The sequence below is a fragment of the Lichenostomus cassidix genome, chromosome 1, assembly GCF_008360975.1.
Source record: "Lichenostomus cassidix isolate B80296 chromosome 1, HeHo_3.0, whole genome shotgun sequence".
NCBI lineage: Eukaryota > Metazoa > Chordata > Aves > Passeriformes > Meliphagidae > Lichenostomus > Lichenostomus cassidix.
Window position 1 is genome coordinate 86775201 of NC_139479.1, and position 22585 is coordinate 86797785.

The 22585-nt window shown below is 42.3% G+C and overlaps 1 protein-coding gene across 2 annotated transcripts in view; it reads left to right on the forward strand.

The window, feature by feature from the left end:
* Positions 1–22585, forward strand: part of LOC146445120 (ephrin type-B receptor 5) — a 64670-nt gene that overhangs the window by 21338 nt on the left and 20747 nt on the right. For both annotated transcript variants that reach the window (XM_085067807.1, XM_085067796.1), the window contains exons 3-5: positions 7388–7452; positions 9964–10660; positions 21848–22003. In XM_085067807.1, coding sequence (XP_084923933.1) covers positions 7388–7452; positions 9964–10660; positions 21848–22003 — 918 coding nt within the window. The remainder of the gene's footprint in view (positions 1–7387; positions 7453–9963; positions 10661–21847; positions 22004–22585) is intronic.

The following is a 22585-nucleotide window of genomic DNA, read 5'->3' on the forward strand; positions in this document are numbered from 1 at the left end:
TATACATATGTAATTACAGTTTATCATGGAATATTTAAGTTAACATCTTAGGTTAACCTTTCTGATTGTAAAAGTTAGGGAAAATAGAATTTAAGAATGCTTGATGGGCTGCAGTCAAGACAGGTGAGAGCAAGTGATAACTTGTTAATGAAAAAGCTCTTACTAGGGCACTGAGATCAATTTTATGTGGAATATTGGTTTTGCTTTGATGGAGTTATAAATGTCTGCATCTGTAAACACAGGCAGAGTTCATTTTGCAGAACTCATTAAATATGTTCCAAAGGAATGATGTGTTCTGCATGTAAGTGACTGCATTTATTTTACAACAAGCTCTCAAGCCTGTAGAATGGCTGGACAATCTTTCTAAATATCTTCCAGAAATTCAAGATAAAGAGGGAATAATTCTTCTGCTTTGGTAAAACCGCTTTGCGTTTAAAGTATCTCCTTGGCAAAAGGGAATATGGAAGAAAAAGGTTGTGAGGTCAGACATTCTTATTTCATTTTTCCCCTGTGTTTTCTACTGTTTGTCATCTTGGGCTGTGGAAAATAATGTATTGATTGCTCAAATTGGCTTGCCTTTGAGGTGGAGGAAAATATACTTTCCTCAGAGGGAATCTTCAGAGTGAAAACTACCACTGTCTTTTGGTTTATTATATGTAGCTGAGTATACACAAAGAAAGGTTTAAATTAGTGTTATTTTACTTCAGGGGGAAAAAAGAGTGAAATTAACTTTTTAGTTTGACTGCTTGTGATTCACATGAGTTAGTAAAATCCCAGGAAACATTTTCTTCACAGTTCTTTCTTGACAGCCTCTTGCATGCCAAAATCTTTGCCACATGCTATGAAAGCCCAGGGCAAGGGAATATCCTGTTGTAGACATGCAGGTGAATGAGAATGGGCTGGATGCACAGCTTGTTTGTAAAGGGGGAATAGAAAAGGGTTTATCCATTTGGTCAATCTCAGCAGCTCCACTGGATTTGTTTTCTTCTATAATAGTTTCCTGTGTAGTTCCTGTGCTAGGACATCCCTGTTCCCAGGTTTGTACCATGCCCTCTGTTGAATCTGTTTCCAAAGTGCTGCTTGGAGGCCAGTAGGACAGTAGAGACTATTCATGCTTCAACTAATACTGCTTATATTCAGAGCTAGTTAAAGCTTCAAAGAAAAGCAACGGCATTCCGGTAATGTAGGGTATCCGGGACTTTCAGTATATGCTTTGGTAAAACTTTGGAAGACATAAGCTCACTTTTTAATGTCCATGAAAAAAAGGAAGCAGAAAAACACAGATAAGCATTACAAGTCACACTGTGCTGTCATCAAAAGTAACCAGTTTGATGGCAGTGGCAGTTGGATCCAAGTTCTAGACTCAATAGTGGGTGCCTGCAGAATGAACTTCTTAAGCTGTGGAAACGTAGGTATTATATTGTATCTCTAGGAAAGTTGTAAATAGTAATTTGACTTGATTTCATATGCAAAGTGAAACTTTCTTAATTTTAATTTCTTGATGTCTGCATTTTCTGACATCAGTAGTAGTGCAACATGCTAATCCTGGCAGTTTCCTTAGAGCTTTAACAAAAGAAAGGGGCTGGGGAAGAGAAAAATACACAATCATTCATAAAGCTTAAAAACTGTGTTACCTTGCAAAAAGCTGTGTATTTCCATATCCTAGACCATTTGGCTGTCAGTTCTCTCTTTCACAGATGGTACATAAAACTCCTGGTTGGAGTGTGAGAATTCCTCCTTGCAGATGACAACTTTGATGTTCTGATAGTGTCAGCATTTTGCTTTGACATAGCAAGTAGTTAGGTTATATTATACTTCATGGAACTTACTAAACACATATCCCAGTAACTCCAAATAGCTTTTTTAAAATTAATTGCATTTGAGAAGTAGCACTGCAGAAGTAATACAGGATCATTCATTGCAGAATTGACAATACAGATTTATACAAGAAAAAATCCAAAGTCATTTGTCTCATAGAGATTTTTTGGTATATATTCTCTTATATTAAGAGGCATATTCTATAACTCTGTAGCTTGTTTTTTCATGTGATGTCTTAACTAAAATTTTAAACATTTTATTTTATAAAATAACAGCAATCTTTCTGTTGGATAGCTATGAACAAATAGGATTTTTTTTGCTATTTTTGTTTGGCTTTTTACTTGTTTCGTCAACTCACTTTTGAAAAATAGAATACTTGTTACAGTTGCGTATGTCATTAGCTGTTGATATATTATTTAGTTCACCACAATAGCTGTATAGTTCTGGAAGAAGTTCTGGTGTATTTAAGGTTTTCCAAAGATTTTACTGCCTTTCATCTCCAGATGATGGACCACATGTATAAATACATTTGTTTATCTGAGTGATAAAGGGTTCCTGATAAAAGGGTCCTCTCCCCACACTTGGAGCATGGAGGAACAGTGAAAGGCAGGGGACCTGAATAATCTAACAGAGAAATAATTGCCCTGACCTAGCCTCTCCCAGAGCTATCACAGGAGTGTGATCAGTCCATGGGGTGGGAATGGAACCCATTAAATTCAATCAGTGGAAGTGCTCTCAGCAAGGCCTTGCAGATTGGAGGAGATTATTGCCAACAGGGACATGGGATGTAGGGAAGATAATCTGCAAAATTTACTGCGGGTTGTTAAGGGGAGTAACTGTAGGTGTGGAAAGGGAGGATTAAGTGTGAGAAAGTAGAGAGATCAGAGGCCAGTCACGTACACCAGCTGCGGGTCAGTGTGGCTGTCAGGCATCTGAACACCACAGTCTGTCCTATCTTCTTATTAAATTCAATTTTTCACCAGTTACCTGGATGAGAAGGCTCTGTTTTGTGTGTGTATGGACATTTATATACTGCCAAATGGAGTTGAATCACAGGTCACAGTGGCCCATGAGTCAGTGCTACCAGCAGCTGGAGATCATGGAATGGATCAAAATCAAGGGCTAGGAACTCAAGGTGGACCACAGGTCATAGGATCTGTGCACCTGTGATGCAAGCAACTGGAGTGAGTGAGCTTATATTAGTGAGTCTGTGATCTCTGTATCAAGCCAGACTAGCTTGATGGTAGAGTTAGTGGGTGGGGAAGCCAGGGAAAGACCAGAGTCTGGAGGAGGAAGGAGACAGCACTTTGTGTGTGTGTATCTCTGTGAATGAGACAAATGGAGGGGTTTATCTGGTGAGGGAAGTTCAGCAATCAGGAGGTCCAAGTCAGCTATTCTGATCACCATAAATTCGGGGGGTTCTTTGAAAATCCTGTCCATGTGTTGTGTTTCTCTGTGCAACAGGAGACAAGATGGTCCTAGGGCCAGCTCCTGGGTAGTCTGAGTGTGTAAGACCGGTTAATGGAGAGACCCATAGTATAGTAATCCAGGAGAACAAGCACCCAGGGCTAGCTGCTGGGTAGGCTGCATCCTTAAAGCCAGTTAATCGAGGATCCATAGCATGCCTCTGTGGGTGTGAAGGGATGTATCAGTGAGCGAGCTGTCTGAATATTCTCAACAGGAGTGGGGCTGTGAGCTTCAGATGGAGAGAACACAGATCCAGAGGTCAGGAGGCTGAATTTTTAAGGACAGTTATCACAGGGATCTATATTGTATATCAATGCATATGTATTTCCCACTAACAGACCTTCATGCTGGCCAACCAGAAAGGGGAGCAGGATGAGGCTGTTGGTGGTGCTTTTTCTGTTTGCAGGGCTGGTGGGTGCTTTGTCTGTGTTGGTCTTTGTGGCTGGCCATTCACAGATGTGCAGTGCCTGCATGTGTTGGTGTGGTGCCTGTTGGGAATACCCACTTGGCCCTGCTGGTGGTTGTACCTGGGGCCATGGAGCTGCAGCAGCCCGTCTTATGTGAAGTTACTGGATTTGACAACCTTGAAAACTATTTTTGCACAAGCCCAGGGAATGCTTTCTCTTTCCAGCCTTCTTAGAGAGCATTCACACTTTTCCTGCTTGTTCAAGGCATGGTCATAGAAGGCAGAATAAGCTCAGTAATGTTTCAGTTCTTTTCAAGAAGTCTGTTGAGGAGCAGGTTTTGCTGCTTGGGGCATTCAGCTGCATAGCAAAGCAACCTCTCTGAATGTTACCTTTTACTGTAGTGCCCTTTGCCTTCTACCAATGTACATTTGGTTATATTTAGGATTCAACTGGACAAGGTTTTGAGCAACCTACTGTAATTTAGCCTGACCTTGAGCGGGGTGTTGATCAAGATGACCTCTGTACCTCCCTTCCAACTTGTTTCATTCTGTGATTCTGCAGTCTTAGCACCAGGTTCTCATCACACAGGTAGAGGAATTCTTTTTCTCTCTTCTCAGGATCAACTCTATTGTCTGTGGCTATAGTTTGCAAGGCTTCAGTTGTATAATTCCCTCTTGCACTACTGCACTGTTAAGACACTGAGGGCAAATTTTCTTCAATCCAGATAGCTGTTAGGCCATCTCTGCCTTCATGGAGGTTGTCCAAAGGTAAATCATCCTTGGGTGAATTGTCATCCTCTTGCATCAGGAAAACATTTTGTTTGTAACACAAATGCTAAATAGTCTTGTTTGAAAATACAGGCAGCCCAAAATCTGAAAATTATTAACATGTCTATTCTGAGCAGTCTGGTCTGTAATAATAACTTACAGCCTCTGCCCAGTTTATCTGGATGTTGACAGTGTAGTATAATGTAGCCCAAGAGACTGCTTTGTGATGTAAGTATAGAACATTACTAGCTTAAGTATTTGGGCTTTTTAAATCACCCCTTCTGACCTCCAAGAACTGAAAATACTGAAATGAGAGTTTAGATTTTGGGAAGAGTGTAATGAACCCGTATGACTCTTCTAAAAAAAATTATGTTTTTTCTTTTTAGTTTAGGAAAGAGAAATACAGGAAAATCTCTCATCAGTTATTTTTATCTTCCTTGAACTAAAATAACATTTGTAATATGAAATTGGAATATCATTCTTTAAAGCTGAGATTAAAGGAGTCAAAGAATTGTCATAATTTCATCTGTTTGAAATCATCTAGATTGCTCAGATATCGTGCCTATTCCTCATTTTTAATGTAGAGTTGAATATTGCTCCATTGATACTCTGAGATAACTCAACCAGTGTTGCATCTAGCAGTGTCATGGGCTGGACTGAGCCTGGGTCGAACCTGATCCTGCAAGACCCTTGATTTTTGATGAGGTTGAAAGTCATTTTTCTCCCAGTGTGGTAAATCGAGCAGAACAGATAATTTCTATCTGCACTGAAGAGCAGCAGAATGCTTTTCTGGCCCAGCACAGTGAGGATGTGGAATGCTACATCAGTCATCAGTGTTAACGAAGTGTCAGAGTGAAGGCTGTACCTGTACATGTGTAGTCATCCTTACTGTTCAATTATTAGCACAGCCATGGGTTTGTTGGGCCCATGCCAGCTAATCTGATCACAAAGAGTGCCCATACATAGCTCAGAGGACAGGGTGGACTAAGGACCATTCCTGAGAGGTGGTTTGGATGCATCCATGCGCTTCTGTGGGGCTGGAGTTTTTAGCTATGGGAACATGAACCACACTGTGCCTGTTGTCCTCAGAGCTAGAGAGTGTTTAACAGCTTGTTAGATTTATGAGTGTTCATGCAGTGAGTGTGACTGGGGATGTGATTCAAGGCATACAGCCAGTGGGAGAGGGAGAAAGAAGAAAAATAGTGAGGGACTTTTGACTGTAGGTTGCAAACTGAGATTTATGCTCTCAAAATACTTGTGTGCTTTTCTTATTTTTTTTAATGGTTTCCAACTTAAAATATTCTCTGTGAAAGGGACAGTTTTGTCTGCTTCACGCTGCCTATTTCTGTTTGCTGGTGAAATAGTTGAGTGCTTGATATATATTACCTTGCTCACTGGTGAGAAGCTGTCTGGAGAATATGCTTGACATGGCAGAGTATAGGCTGCTGAGCCTCTCTATTTTCTTTCCTCTCCATTCTTTTCTGACTTTCTATATGGCTTTCCATGCCCTGATTAACTTTTGCCTATTTTACTTTCTTCTAGAGTTTCCATGGGGTAGATGCATTATACTTTGGTAAATGGGAGACAGACCTGATAAGAAAAGAAGTTCTTTCAGTGTTGAAAAATGGCCTTGTGTATTATTTCAGCATATCAAGGCCGTGTCTGGGAACCCAATGGCAAAGTAATGACATGACACAGTGCAATCCCTGTGCCAGACTGCAATTGAGAAGGTAATGGGCATGGGGGAATGCCAAGTTCCTCTGCTGCCAGGACAGCCTAGGGAAGACTGTGCCTCAGGGAGTGTTAGGCCTTTTGCAGATGTTCTGCTGCTCAGAGGGGCTGTCTGAGCTGAGCTATCCTTGAGAACTGAGCTGCTCGGCATTTCCTGAGGTCTGTTACGTAATTTTAGTGGGGTTGTGCTTCAGCTGTAACCAGTAGCTCTTTACAGTTTTGGCAAGCCAGCCCAGGTATTTTGCACTGCTTTTAAATCAAGGAACTGCATCAGCCCCTCGGGGACATCTAAAATGTATAAAGTCTCCTGTAGGAATGTAGGGAATACAGTTCAGTGAAGGCTGAGCTCTGGATAAACTTGCTCACTTGATCATGTCTGCTTTAGGATGAGCCTAATCTTTCCTTTCCAGTATAAATGTGGAGTGAATCCCCAGGTGTATTGGCAGGACTAGTGACATCACCAATCCATAAATTGGAAATAAAACTCGTATCTCTCTCCAGCATAAAACATGGAACAATCCTATTATTAAACCTTTGCAAAGGAAATAGGAATAATGAATCCTATTTGTAAGTAAGTTGTCTGTTGTTGCTGGGTTTCGGGTTGGTTATTTTAAATCTGTTTTTTGAGGTGTTTTTTTTTTACAGCAACAAGATAGAAATATGAAAATCAAAATATGAAAATCCTTTACAGGATCAGCTGAGTCATAATCCTAAACCCCCAAAGAAATTTGGTTCCAGAACTGGAAACATCCATGTCTTGGCCTCATGTCCACATTTACATCTGCAAATAAAATGGGAAGCTGTAGTCCTAAGGAGACTGCAATGCATTTAAGTAACTCATCTTGTGTCGCACCTTTTCTTTGCCAAAAAGAGAGTGGCCTCATCTGTACTGCTCATTATGATAACTCTGCTCCATGCTGTCACTGTGTTTACACTTTGCCTGGGAAAGTCTGGTCAAAATATTGCCAAGCAACTCGATAATCAAGAGTTAGCCCAGGGCCTCTGCCCTTGTCTTAGCCCTTCTTAATTTACTAGTATGGACATAGCCTGTTGTATTTAATCTCAAAACATGAATGTTTATTTTTGGTGTATGGAAGCCCTCTAGAAGACAATATTGTGAGGAACGGGTAAGATTTTAGTCTGACTTGGAATAGCACAAAATACTTTTTTAATTTATTTTTTTTTTAATACAAACAGAAATACTTCTGGATACAACTCGAGAGACCTCAGAGATTGGCTGGACCACACACCCTTCTGATGGGGTAAGCATTGTCCCTTGTCCTCTTCTTGACTGTACCTCTGCTGGGAAGACATGTGTGCATCTGATGAAGAAAGGGAAACTGGAAGCAGTAAGACTTGGTTTATGGATTTTGTGCATGTGAACAATTTGAACACAGTGTGTTGTGCAAAGCCAGATTGTTAAGAGAGGAGGATGCTGAGTGGGATGCTATCACCACCTCCTTACCCTCTTCCTTCCACTTTGCTCCAGAAATACTAAAGAGTTCTCCAGCCATCCCTCCAGAATAGAATAGACTAGAATGGAATAGAATAGAATGGAATAGAATAGAATAGAAGTATTTCATTTGGAAGGTATCTACAACAATCACCTATTCTAGCTGCCTGACCAGTTAAGTGCTGACCAAAAGTTAAAACATGTTATAAAGGGCACTGTCAAGTGCCTCTTAAACATTGACAGGCTTGAGGTATTGACCAGCTCTCTAGGAAGCCTATTCCAATGACTGACTACCCTCTAGGTAAAGAAATGTTTCCTGATGTCAATTCTGAACCTCTGGTGAGGCAGCTTTGAATCATTCCCATGCATTCTATTGTGGATCTCAGGGAGAAGGGATCAGCACCTCTCTCTCCTCTTCCCCTCCTCAGGAAGCTGCAGAGAGCAAGGGGGTCACCTCTCAGCCTCCCTTTTCTCCAAACTGGACAAACCCAGAGCCCTCAGCTGCTCCTCACAGGACAGCTGCCAGCCCTTCCATCAGCTTTGTGTTCCTCTTCTGCACACATTCAAGGACTTTGACACCCCTCTGAAATGGTGGCGCCCAGAACTGCAGCCAGCACTCCTGGTGAGGTCACACCAACGCTGAGCACAGCAGGATGATCCCCCCTTCTGACTGGCTGTGCTGCTGTGTTTGATGCATCCCAGGACAGTTTTTGCCCTCTGGGCTGCCCGGGCACATCCTGCTGACTCTCACTGAGCTGCTGCCCACCAGCACGCCCAGGGCCCTCCCTGCAGGGTGCTCTCCAGATGCTCCTCTGCCAGTTTATCCTTGTGCCTGCACTTACTCCATCCCAGGTGGAGGATCTGGCACTTGTTAAGTTCTGTGCCATGAATGATTGCCTAATGCTCCAGTGGTATACAAACATTGCAATTGTGCTCCTGAGCCCTCCATGCTCCCAGGAGCAGCATACATGATCTCAACTAGCACTGCCACCCTGAGGCTATGCCATGCCAACCCTTGGTTTACCTTCAGCTCTCCTGGTGGCATGCCCTTCCTCCATCAATTCCAGAATAAATCTGCCAATCAGTCCCTCCAGTTTATAAGGAAAGATACATTTCTCCCATCAGGACAGTGTATCCTGTCAGGTCTCAGCATACCTTGTGTGTCAAAGATTCTTCAGTGCTTACCAAACCAAGCATTTTGGCAGAGGCACCAGTCCTGAAGCCAAGAATTGATACCTTGGCATCACTTGTTTCTTCTATAATATCGCACCATTACTGGAAGGAGTGACAAAAACACTACCGGTGCTCTTGAATTTTTTAACATTTTTCCCAGGGCCCTGAAAACTCTCTTGATCAAATTTGAGCCTTTTGTTGGGACATTATTTGTACCTATGTGAAAAAGCAGGTGTGGAGAACAGTCTGAAGTCTGTACTAAGCTGTTCCATCATCTGGTGGCATCCCTAAGCTGGGCCCCAGGGAGACACCCCTTGCTTAAAAAGATGTTCTGGTCTCCAAATGGGTGGTTCTGTTTCATGCAGGAGGGAGTCACTAATGGCCATAACTTGCTGTTGTTTCTTCTTGACAAATGCTCTTAATGCAGATCTTGTTGTGAAGAGCTGGTTGATCAGACCTTCACGAGACTGCTTGAAAAGGTTCTTTCTCTTGTATCTCACTGTGCACATCCTCTGTTACACCCAGGGCTTTGTACCTGTTCTGTAAATCTCGTTGAGAGGGGTAAGGAGGGGTTTCTCTCACAGCTTTGTACAGGAACCTGCTTCCACACCTCTTTAACCCTCCCTTGTGCCTTCCTCCAGGCACAAACCAGATCTGGACCTGACCCTGCAGTGGCCATGGCGCGTGGCTTGTGTGCATAGGAGATGTCAGAGCATAGGTCCCACTGTGGTAAAGCTGGGTAGAAGGGACTTCTGCCTTAATGTGTTTTCCAAAGAAGTGCCTTGTTGCACTGTCTAATTTGTTTGTGTTGTGTGTTTGGCCTCTGGAGATAAGAGATGGAGGAATAGAAAGGAAGAACGTGTGACTCTCATTTTAAGATTCTCAATGTCGTGTGAAAAGTTTGCATGATTTATGTTTTCTGTCACAACAGTTCTTACTTCAAAGCGTTGACTGCTCTTCTTTACAGGGTCATACTTTCTCCTGTCTAGAATGCTGTGCTGCATGTGGCAGCAGCAGGTTCAAGTCTTGTAGGCATGGCAAGGAGAGGGAAGGGGAAGACAAAGACCTGTCCTTTATTTTTGGTGCGGATGAACACTGAATCCTTTTTTTCTTAATGCTTCTTTTTTCTGCTCTATATCCACTGTAGTGGGATGAGGTAAGTGTCCTGGATGACAAGAAGCGCCTGATCCGAACCTTTCAAGTGTGTAACGTGGCTGAACCAGGTCAGAACAACTGGCTGCGCACTCACTTCATCGAGCGGCGCGGAGCCCACCGAGTGCACGTCCGCCTCCGCTTCTCAGTCAGAGACTGTGCCAGCATGCGCACTGTGGCCTCTTCCTGCAAGGAGACTTTCACACTCTACTACCACCAGTCAGAGGCTGACACAGCCTCTCAGGACACACCAGAGTGGCGTGAGGGCCCCTGGACCAAAGTGGATACTATTGCGGCTGATGAAAGCTTTTCCCAGGTGGACAGCACTGGGAAGGTGGTGAAGATGAATGTCAAAGTACGTAGCTTTGGGCCACTCACCAAGCATGGCTTCTACCTGGCCTTCCAGGATTCAGGAGCTTGCATGTCCTTGGTAGCAGTCCAAGTCTTTTTCTACAAGTGCCCAGCTGTGGTGAAAGGATTTGCCTCCTTTCCTGAAACGTTTGCTGGCGGGGAGAGGACCTCACTGGTGGAGTCCCCAGGGACATGTGTACCCAACGCGGAAGAGACGAGCACAACGGGGTCCTCGAGTGTCCGGCTGCACTGCAATGGAGAAGGGGAGTGGATGGTGGCCATTGGACGATGCACCTGCAAGGCTGGATACCAGCCTGTGGATGAGGAACGAGCCTGCCAAGGTGAGAGAACTTTTTTCCCCTCCCACTTAAGCAGCCTTTTTTTTTGTTGGTTCTCTGCATCAGCAATATTTGGCACTAGCCAAAATTTCACAGAGCTGGGAGAGTAAATAATTTCTCACAGAGATCACTTCGTAGCACCTCTTCTGATACATTTGGGTCCTCAGACTGGAGTTGGAGTGACCCCATGTCATGGTTTAGGAATGGTATTCTCCAATTTGGTTCCCCGCTAAAGCCATGCTGCTGTTCGCTTCCCCTCCAGCTGGAAGCACAAAAGGCAAAGATCTTGGGTTAATATACGAACAATTTACTGGAAACAGCAATGAGATAAGAAAGTGAACAGTAACAGCAACAGTATTATTAACAAAAGGTGTAAGACAAATGATTTACACAGGAAGTCCATGACAATAATCAAATTCCAGTCGGCTCTTTCCCGCCACCTTTTCTCCCGACAAAAAGCAGAAGTGGCAGCAGCCTGGTCATGGGACAGAGAAAATGTGGCAGGGCTCTGTGAGCCTGTTCTGGCTAGAAAAAGCAGTCATAGTGGCATCATCATCACCAGTAATGTACTCTCTGCCCCAGGGCCCTTGGTGTTTCTGTGAAATATTCGTAGGAGGAAGTGGAATACATAACATATCACCCAGAAGTGGTGTTGGGCTAAAATCTGGCCAAGCCTGAACACCCAGTCTAATGTCATGACTGTGTTCCTATCTCAAGCTTAAGACAGTTCATTAGAGCAAGCTGCTTATGTTGGTTATATAATTTTGTGTATGATGTTCTTCTGGTGCTTCCTTTGTTCTAATATGCATCTACTCAAAATCTCTCAGCAGTGTAAAATGTTGCTGTGCTACACTTAGTACTCTAAAAAATGTATGTAATGTGGAACCCAGTTTTGGCTCCAGACAAAATTTTAAAATTGGATTAATTCAAACAAGAATTCTGTTTGGACATTGAGCATACAAATACTCTGGTTAACACCAAGTGTGAATGCAACAAACAATTACTGGTTGTCAATATGTTACCTTAAATTCCTTCTTCATGAAGTGATTTGGGTCATGAAAAATAGCTTTATTAAAATACAGGTCATTGTGCTGGAGACTTCTAAAGCAATTAAAATTGGTAAGTGCTTTTCATTTGTTTAAACATTGAGAATAATTAAAATATGTGTGCCTTTTTATCCTGCTCATTCTGAGAGAAATGTAACTACATTCATTTAGTGCTGCTCCAGAGACACTAAGCTCTGACGTAGAGCAGCTCTGTATGGCACTAAATTTGTTGTCTGCATCAGTAGCATGACTAGTTCACAGTCTAAATAAACTGCCAGTCAATAATTTGGTATTGGATAGTAGTCTTAAGACGTTAAAAAAAAAGAAAAAAAGAAATTAGGGTTGCCAAATAAAAATAAGGATTTTTTTCAAAAATCTGTCTTCCATTTTGTGTAGTATTCGGTGAAGGCTGATACTTCCTTTCAGCATCATTGTCATAGAAGCTGGAGATAGATGAAAATGGTTAATCTTATAAGGAGTAACTGAAATAATGACAGCTTATCAAGCTACAAAACTCAGTTCCCATCATTTACCTCCCAAGATTCCATGAGCAGCCTAGAGCAGCCAATGACAACCAAATACGAATCATGATGTTTGATGATACTTTTTTCTCCTCATGTTTCTTGTAAACTCTTCTGGCTTGATCATCCTTCCTGATCTCTTCTCCTGCTAACATGCTGCTGTCCTATCTGAATGGAGCCACATTCAGCTCATGTAATTTGTCCCCATGCTTGGTGTTTCCCTGTGTGGAGTTCTTGCCAGCACTTCTCCTCTGTAGACATGTTTTCCGTTCCTAAGAACAGAAATACACCATGATACAGAACTGCCACAGTGTTCTAGATGAAACACAGAACAAAAGCAATAGCCCAAGGGCAGATATCTACTGATGATAATGCAAGGAGGTGTTCTTAATAAGACTGAAGAATCAACCAAGGATAAGAAGGAGAAGCAAGTTTCCTTCTTACACTTTAGTAGAAGAGTGTGTGGGCATTGCCTTCCCCCTCACCATATGCAAGCCTGTGGAGTCCTTCCTGGACCAGCTGTTATCTCTTTATTTAGAACAACAAATCTGCCAAGAGCCATTCTGAGCAGATAGCTAGAAAGCCCTTTTTTCCCCCCTGCCCCCTATAATGAGTTAAGATACTTGCTTTCTTTACTTTTATAAGACTGCCTGCTCTCTGTTACTATACGACAAATTTCTCCAGCTAAATAGGAGAGTGAAACAACAGCCTGTATTAAGCCCTTTAGGTGATGTGGGTTGCAGTCTGCGTGGGATTCACTTTTGACTTTATCTGAGTAGACTTCTCATGATGAGCAGTCAGAAAGGAGAATGGCTTTTTGCAGAGGAAAAAAGAAGGTTGGGACCTTAGCTCCTTTTCTTTCTGTAGACATATACACAAAGGGTGCCTTGCTTTTCAAGTCATATAGGATTTAATTTATCAGGTGCCTTTGAAAATAATGTTTAGAATTTATGACTAGAACATTCAAAAAAATATTTCAAAAGTGACAGTGTAGACAAAAAAGAGAAGAGAAAGGACTGCCTGATAAAGTGCTAAGCTGACTTCCAAATAAAGGAGGACAGAGCTCAAGACAGAGCAGAGCTGATTAGCCATGTGCTTAGCACCTCTGTACAAACATATTCCACCAGAGGCACAAAACACCAGCCAGAAAGAGGAAGAGGGAACAAGTTTGGAATGGAAGGGGTTAAGCTGAACTTGGGAGAGGGAGGAGGAAAGGTGTTGGTTTAATGTTTGTTTTTGTTTTCTCATTACCCAAATCTATGTTAATCAGCAATAAATTAAATTACCCCAAGCCAAGTCTGTTTTGCGTGTGATAGTAATTGGTAAACAAGCTCCCCGTCTTTATAACTTCTTTACCTCTGCCCACGAGCTTTCTCATCCAATTTTCTCCCTATGTCGTGCTGAGGAGGGAGTGTAAGAGAGTGGCTGGGTGGGCATTTGGGTATTTACCAAGGTTAGCCATCCACACGGCTGCTTCTCCTCTCTTCTTTCCCTGGATGTTTCTAAGAGTATGAAGCAAGCAAAAGGTCTGCCTGTCATCTGTAGCAGCTGTAGGGATTCCATGAAATTGCCCATGTCTTTTAGCTATTTGTAGTCCCATCTGATTGCAGAAGGAATCACATCTGTATTACTGATAACTACAGGAGCAAGCAATTGTGCATGCAGCTGTTGGAGGTCTCATTTGGGAAGAATATTGCATGATTATTTTTGTATTATTAAAAAATGCCTTTTCTCACCAGCCTGGATAAACCTTTTCCAGTGTGTGAGGCTAAGAGAATGTTAAGATTTATATTAAAGATTCAATAGTCTGCTAAAAATATGCAGCTACTACTATCAAAGAAAAGAAAAAAGCACAATAAGCTCTTCTTAAATTTTAATGACTTAAAAGATGCCTCCTTTAAAACCACAGGATAATTTACAGTGCAGGGACTTGTGAAAGTCATCTGCCCCAGCCCCATGCTCAAAGCAGGACCAAATTGGGTTAGGTCACTCAAGGCCTGTGCTAGTCTAGTTTTAGTTATTACTGAAGATGAAGATGAAGATTACACAATGTCCCTGGGCAACTGCTCCAATATTTGACAACACCCGTGGTGAAATTAATTTTTCCTATGTAGAAGAAGATTTTAGTAAGATGTAGCAAGAGGTTATTACAACTCATGTCTGTTATCTCCTGTTGTGCCACCTTGTGCCTACACCTTGTTCATATCCTCCCATTAGGTGGCTGATGACAGCCCTAAGCTCCCACCCCACAGCCTGCTCTGCTTCAAAATGAACAAACCCAGTGTCTTAGCCTCTCCTGGGCAAGAGCTTTAATTTCAAGGTATACTCGCAGTTTGGTGCCTTGACCTAGATTACCTTTTTTTGTCTTTCCATATTGTTCCTTTCATCAGCTTCTCCCGGCTTTTACTGCTACATGCACACACATTTTGGTGCTTTTCAAGTAGTTTGCTGCTTTTCATGTATCAAGTGCGTGCTCTCTACTCATATTCCATCCTTACCCTGCCCAAATCTTTCATCTCGTGTTTTTGCCTGTTTTTTCCTTCACACAACCCATCTCCTGGCAGTTCTCCCATATATAATTAGCCAGTAATTGCTTCAGCTCCACCTCTTTTACCTAAAAAATCCCTTACTCAACTGATCTCCTATCAACAGTTAAGTAGGAAAGGGTTCTTAGTCACTTCATTTATTTTATCTCAGTTGATTTGATGCTCTTCTTTATAACTCAAAAGACACACTTTTCTCTCCTTATGTTTCTTTCATTTTCCACTCTCTCTTCCCCACCCAAACAGTTGTTGTAACTGTGAAACTCTAGATCAACCCAGGGCCCTATTGCATCACTGTGCCTTGCTTCTATCTCTGGCTGATCCCACCATATTCAGAACAAGATGCAAGATGCACCGTAATAGTCACTGTGGAACAGCCTGGCATGGTAGGAATGTACTATCACCATAAGCTAGCCATAAACATATTTGGGGTGCAGGAGGGGTAAGGAGTTTTTTGTCTAAAGAACACTAAAATTTTTATTTTCTAGTATGTCTTCTGCATGCTAATGATGCTATCTTCCTTGCATTTTGAGAAAAGTAATGTCTAAATGCCTACGTCATATTTCTGCTATATTATTGGTTGCTAATTCCTTTCCATCATACTGCCCTCCAAGTGCCAAACTCCATCCCTTTGCCTAGAGTCATTCTCATTTGAGGCCCTCTGTAGCTCTGCACATCAGTTTTCCCTAGGCTTCAAAATCATCTGCATCCATTCATCCTTCCCAGTTTGACTCCAATGCCAGCTTTGACACTGTTCATTTTCAATACTCTCACATCTAGTATTTATTCTTTCTTCCCCACAGTACACCTGGGAGCAGAACTCCCATATAAGAAACAGAACACTTGTCTCAGTGAAGAAGAGAGCAATTTTATGCTCTTCTAAATGTCTTCCTGTGTCCGACTTCAGTTCCAAATCATATCTGAGTACAAAAAGTCAGTGTCACCTGCATCACATTCCCTAAAGTCACTGCTGGGTGTACCTAAAGCTCTGTTGATGTTCCCAACTGCCTTTCCTGGTCCTTCTCCCCTTACTGTGTTTTGTTTAGTTCTTGGAATATTTCCTCTCTGCTCTTACTGTCGGAATAAGCTTATTGATTCCTCTTTCTTAACATCTTTGGTTCTTGGTCTGTCCTCTCCTCATTTTCATTTTCTTTATCCCTCTCCCTGCCGCCACTCCATGATTCCAGCACTTTTCTCAGCTGGGTTTGCTATTTGTTATTGTTAGAGGTCTGTCAGAAGCTTCTCCTCTGACCTCCCGGGTGGAACTTGTCTCCAGTCAGGCAAACACAGGCAGCACAGGGCTGAGCATTGTAGGGGGAGATGAGGAAAAGTGGGTCAGTGTCTGAGATGAGCTGTGCCCAGCTGAACTGTTGTGGCATTCTGACACTGTGCCAAGATATGAAAAATGACTGAGACAAGCTGAGGGAAAAGCGCTTGCGCACTCCAAACTCTGCCTTCTCCTTTCATAGTAGCCTTGACTTGATGGGAAGTGGCAGCTTGCTCTGCCCCCTGAGGTGCTGGCTCTGCAACCCTCTGTCCTTGCATTGGATATTGTGAATCAATCAGAGCTAGATCTGTGTTTTCTTGGGAAGCCGTGGTGCCCAAGGCATGCTAAGTCGTCCATTGACAAGGCCTGTGGCTTAGCTGGTGTTGGTGTTCTGTGTGAAGTTGTTCTGCAGCAACACAGTGGAGGTGTTTCAGGAGAAGCCACTCTTGTTCAGGCTTTCTCTGGGTTGGTCCTGAAAAAGAAAACATACTAGTCCTAGTGACAGTGGGCCTGCTTCAGCCTGAATATTTGTTACGACTGTCTCCAGTGAGCACAGTCATCTGCAGAGACTGCAGGACCATGGCAAGTGGACCTGATGCCATGATCTGCAGTAAGGAGGGAATGCAAGGTAAGAGCATTCAGAAACAAATGAGAGATGGATTCTGTCTGTGTGTGTAAAGACAGCCCTAGGCTCACTGTAACTGCTTGAATAAAAGGAAGTGGCTTTTGCCTAGTTGGATTGCCAGGGAATTTTTTTTCTCTTTCCTCCTGACTTGACCTTCGATATACTATTTATAGTGACTGGACTTAGGCAATGCCAGGAAAAGCTCCATGACATGGGAACAATTATTATTGCTATCTGTGGGCTAAAGTCCTGAGTGGTGGGCTAGCCTATCTTAGGCAATTTTGGAAAGGATAAAGGTGCTCATGAATGTAAGCAGCTCGATGACTGGATGCAGAGGCACGGTTCAGGTGGAAGCAGAAAGTTTGCGATAGCTGTAATTCCTGCCTTTGCAGGCTATTCTTTAGCTTATTTTAGCTGGAGGCCAGTTAGTGTCTGCTTTAGTCACTCCAGCTGTTTTGGCCAAAATTACAGATGTAAAATATAAGCAACAGCAAATTTTAGGCCACAGTGTATTTTTTCCAGCTATATTTTCATTAGGAAGGTGAGAGAGATGTGAATCACATTTAATCACTGTAAATCAGCTTTGCTTGCAGTATGCGATATAATTTAATTTTGCTGTTTTTCTTCTGGAAATAGAAATACCCAGGGGCAGAATGAGAGTTTCAAAGCATGATTGTTTCTCTCTATCTGCCATCCCTCCTGGAAATAACAGTGTGAGATTATAGGTTTGTGTAGTAATTATTTTTTTCACTAGACAATAAAAAATAATCACTGTGGAGAGATCTTTCCTCCTAAGTTGCTCAGGATTCCACTCCGTAGTTCTTCAGGTGCAATTTCTGTAATGTGAGTGGAACCGTGCATGTGAATCTCTTCCTTTTTTGCTTTTCTTTACACTTTTCTGTCTTGTTTAAAATCTTTTCTCAGGCCCCTCCCTCAGAGGGAACCTGGCAATCCTATTCTCATTTCACTGCTGAACATCTGAAATGAGATGTAGTCTAGTGTCAAGAGCTTTCCATTCATTGTTCCCTGTCCACCCACAATCATGTATGTGATGAATGATCTGGCAGTGAGGCAGCCAAGGCCACAGGGCTCTATCCACACATTTTAATTGGCTTATGTTTAAGAAAAAACACAGAGCAGCTGAACTTGGAAGAGAACTCTGGAGTGTACTTTAACCCCCTCCCTGCACAAGCAGGGTCATCTCTAGCTAGTTGCCCAGCACTAGGTCCAGACTACTTTTGAATTTCTCCAAGGAGGGAGACTCTAAAAGGTCTCCAGGACCTGGAGTTCCTAAAGGCTGGGCTTGCAAGTAAAGACTGATGTTAGGAAGGTGTCCTGTGTCACCAGGACCCCTGTGCCACACAGCAGTTGACTCCCATTTTCTCTAGTCTTCCTTGAGTGCTTCTGTGGAGAAGCCCTTCTTGCTGTTGACATGTGGTGCCAGATGTGATTCCAGGGAGGCTCTGGCTTTCCTTGCCATGTGTCTACGTGTTTGGACAATGCCTCTATGTTCCTCTCAGGCTACCTGTCCATGCTTCCGCCTTTCATGCACTTCCTTTCTGTGCTAGCAGCTCCTTGTCCCAACATGCAGCCCTGTTGGCATTTTTTGCCTGAATTGCTGTTTGTTGGGATGGACAGCTTTTGCACCTGGAAAAAGTAATCCTTGCACATGAACTAGCTTTTTTGAGTCACTCTTCCCACCAGGGCCTTATCCAGTGGGACTTCTCCAGATCACCATCCCAAGTGGTCACATCTGCTCTCCCAGAGCTCAGTGCTGTGAGCTTGCCTTTGCTCTGCTCACTGCACTTGGGGTCTTGAACTTGTCATGGTCACTGCAGCCAAGGCTGCCTTCAGCCTTCACATTCCCAGTGAGCCCTTCTTTGTTTGTGAGCCTGAGGTCCAGGGGCACCTCCCCTCATTGCCTCCTCTGTTGCTTGGGTCAGGAAGTAGTTCCTGATGCTTTACCAGAGCATCCTGGAACGCTTATGTCCTGCTGTGTTACTCCTTCAGTAGATAGTAGGGTGGTTGTAGTCCCCCTTGAAGGTCAGTTCCTCTGAATGGGAGGCTAATTCCAGCTGTCAGCTCTTAGTTCCTTCCAGATTTTCACAGGTAAGCATCTAAAGCCATCCAAGACACCCTGGTGTAGCCAAGATATCAATCTACTCTGGGCTAGCACATAGGACATGTGAACATATTACTGAAATTTGTTTTGTTGATGGAACAGCTGCAGTGAAGTTTTATTTCTTCAGTTGACTCAGCTCTAGTGGAGTGTTTATCAATGACCCTATGTGGCTGCTTCCCTCTGCTTCAGTTAAATAAAGGACAAGGTAATATTTGACCTGGAGATGTTTGAAGGAGGAGATATGCTTACATTAATTCTGGTACTTTGCTGTAAATGGCAGCTGAAAAATCACTTCAAAAACAGACAGATTCCTTGTTAAATGTGGTTAGGATTTAATTTGCTTTTTTTTGTTTTGGTTTTTTTTTTTTTTTTTTTTGTCTGCTGCTCATATTTGAAGATTTTTCTCAGAAGCCTGCTACTTTAGTTGAAGTCTTTTTCTTGTTTAAACCTGTAATTTACTGTGAAGGCACCTGTTCTCATGCTGTCATTATTCTTGAGCATAAATAAACAATTATTCATTGAGTGACTCTTACAATTCTGGGATTGCATTCAAAAATAGATGCTGCCTCAGTGAGTAAGTGACCTCATAAGTTGCAAGGAATCACCTAAGTGTGACAAGACAGAAGGCATTGGACACTGGGCAGTGCTAGGGAAAACAGCAATAGCCTACCTTTGCATATGGTTCTGGTATATAATGTCAAGCACAGTGGATGGACAGTGAAATTGGATTTTGTGAAGCAATTAAGAACAGGTGTAATATTTGATCACTAGTACTTGTTATGTATACATATTCCAAAGTGTTGTCTCTATAGTAGTGTACTGTAGTAGAGCTGTGTAAAAATAAATGCTTGTTTAACACGTGTTTATTTTTAAATTAATTTTATTTACTAAATACCAGACAAATTCTTCACTCACAGCTTCACTAGCTTTCCGTATGATTTGCAATTGAGCTAAAGGTGAATCTACCTTAATTCTTTTAGCACTGTCCAGGTAGTTTCCACTAAAGGGGTAAAGTCTGTACCCTCTACAGATTTCCTTTTAGCATCACATAGATGGCAGACGTTACCATTATCTGTTCATTTTCATTATTGTGACTTGCTGCAAGGTCATTGTCCCGCTTGGTATCAGGCTGTAATACTGAATGAAAGAAAAGAACCATTCTACAAGGTCTACCTTGACAAATAGAATGAATGTGTCATTAGCTCTAAGCCTTGACAAAAGCTCAAGAAGGAGCTTGATGCATGAAAAAACAGATGAGATAAAATTACTTTTAAGAAAATACAGACGTTCACTTCAAGTTCAGCATTCTCAAATTTGAAAGAAAGAAAGATCCCAGAAATTTTGGTTGAATGACTATGCAGTGCGTTGGATGAGAACTTCCCATTCATACTACTTGTAGTTTCAGTACAGGTGCATTTGCCAAGAAATGTGAAAACTGTATTCTACATCTGTGGCTGTTAGAAGAGCTTTAAATTGAGTGAAAGGTGTATAATTTATAAAGTGGATAAAATCTTACATACTTCTTTTTGTCCATACAAACATAGGGACATATCTCTCCATATGAGGATAATTTGATTTTCTGCTGGATAAAGGCCTGAAGGCAAAGGCAGTTGCACTTTCCTTACCATCATCCATCATGTGAAAAATTACAGTCTCTTCTTCCCCTTTCCTTTCCAAATGGCAATGTATCACACAGTTGTTGTCATTTTTGAGTGCTGGGAAGAAACAGAGCTCCCCTATCTAATAGCTATCATTCAGAGTTATTGAAGTCCCCTTTATGGTCTGACCTGTTCCAGGACTTACCACTCTTATCTCTGTACATGTGGAGGTTGCTCTGCATCCAAGAATTTTGACAGAGAAGATGAAGTAATTAAGAGGCATAAACCTGATGGGACTCCACAGCTGTTATTGGCTGTTAATTCTGGACTGTGCCAAGGGGGATGGAACACATATGATCCTAATTTGATGTAACGCCTCTATACCATATTCTTCTCTGACTTGCTTTTCATCTTTTAGATAACTTTTTTGCTATCCACAGTCCTTTGGAATATTCTGCTCATGGTAACCACGAGAACAGTTCTGCTCTTAAAGGGTGTCCCTTCTGTCTTTTGACATCAAATGCTTATCTGGGGTCTATCTGAAAGTTTCCCCTTCCTTGTAAATGCTCTTTATTGTGAAGTTAGCAAACAAATGTCAGCTGCAAAGGAACTTTCACCTGAGCTTGTTAGTCCATGAAATCCAGAAGAGCTGTATCTATTTATGTAGAAAATCCATTTTAGAAAACTTACATAAAAATAGTAAAAGCTGTATCCTAGCACTTCAGTGTAAGATCCAAGCATCTTCTATTAGGCAATTCAACACAGCATCTTTGCCAAACCTAAGAATGTGCCATACTCCCATATTGTTAATAAGTTATTTTATCGTTTTCTTTCCCTGTAGGATGGTTTTCCATCCCTGTTTCAGCTTGTTGCATATACATGTTCCTATGCATTTGCAGATTAAATTTGACTAATTAACATGCTTTTATCCATTACTGGGAAGTTTTCAGACCTACAGGAAAAAAAATAACACTGCCAATCTTAGTGTCTGCTCTTAGTTTTAATGCAAAAACAGCCATGGTAGTGTATATTACTTTAAGCAACGAAACTGTTGTAGGCAGCATAAAAAATCCAAATTTGTGGCTGTGTTGGGTGGGGGGAAGGAGGTGTGGGTAACTGTATGAGATTTCAAGACAGATCACTTGGCTGGGTTCTTTGGCTTCTCCAATTTAAAATCTCTTTGAGTGAACAATAAGAAGACAATTATTTGAGGCAGCCAGAGCTGTCTCTGGGCTGGTTCTCTTTCATCTGCCAGTGAACCAATTTAAGCACTTACATATAGAAAAAAATAAACTGTTTTGAAGTCACAATGTGAACAATATATGCTCCATAAAGAGCCAAAACCAGTAGTAGCTCTATGCAATAACTTCTCCCAGCAGCAGCACAACTTAAATGTAAGATTACAGTGTTTCTGAAATCTGAATTAATGATTTCCCTGCTTTTACTTCTCTCATTTTCTTCTTCATAGCCTGTGCCCCTGGTTTCTTTAAAGTGTCTGTGGGAGATGACCCCTGCCATCCATGCCCTGCCCACAGCCACGCTCCTCTGCCAGGTTCCCAGGAATGTGTGTGTCAGAACCGGTACTATCGATCTGCTTCAGACAACTCGGATGCTCCCTGCACTGGTAAGTGTTTGGATTAAGTGTTTGAAAACAAGAAGGGCAGTTAATGAGAGAGAATGTGCCCAAATGATTCTGGAGAAGAGGGCTTGCCATTCCCCTCTTCTCAAGGCTTTTGAAATAACCCAAAACTTCCCTCTGCTCCTGCATCTGATTACAGTGATGGTGAGAATGAGGATTATTGGGCTTCATTACAGCCCTCAGAGGGAAATGTTCTGTAAATAATGTTTCCCTTGCCCCTCCCTGTTACTGATCTCAGCCTCTCAGTCCCTCCCCTTCCCGTCTTGCTTTGTGTCTGTGCCCAGGTTTAGCAGTGCAATTCTGCTGCCTACTTCTACCTTTCTGAACTTTTCACTTCTTAGCTGCAGCATCTTGTTCTATTCTAATCCCCATGCTCTCTTCTCACTCTCTGCATTTTCCTCCTTCTGTTCACTGTCTCTATGCCAGCAAGGGAAGTGCTGGATGCACAGAATGGGCAGTTTTTCAGCTGTCAGAGTTTACCCCTGATGCCATTGAGGAATCTGGCTGGCACTAGAAGTAATTGCAGGCAAAACTGTTGTCTAGTTCCTGCAATAGGTGGAACAGGCT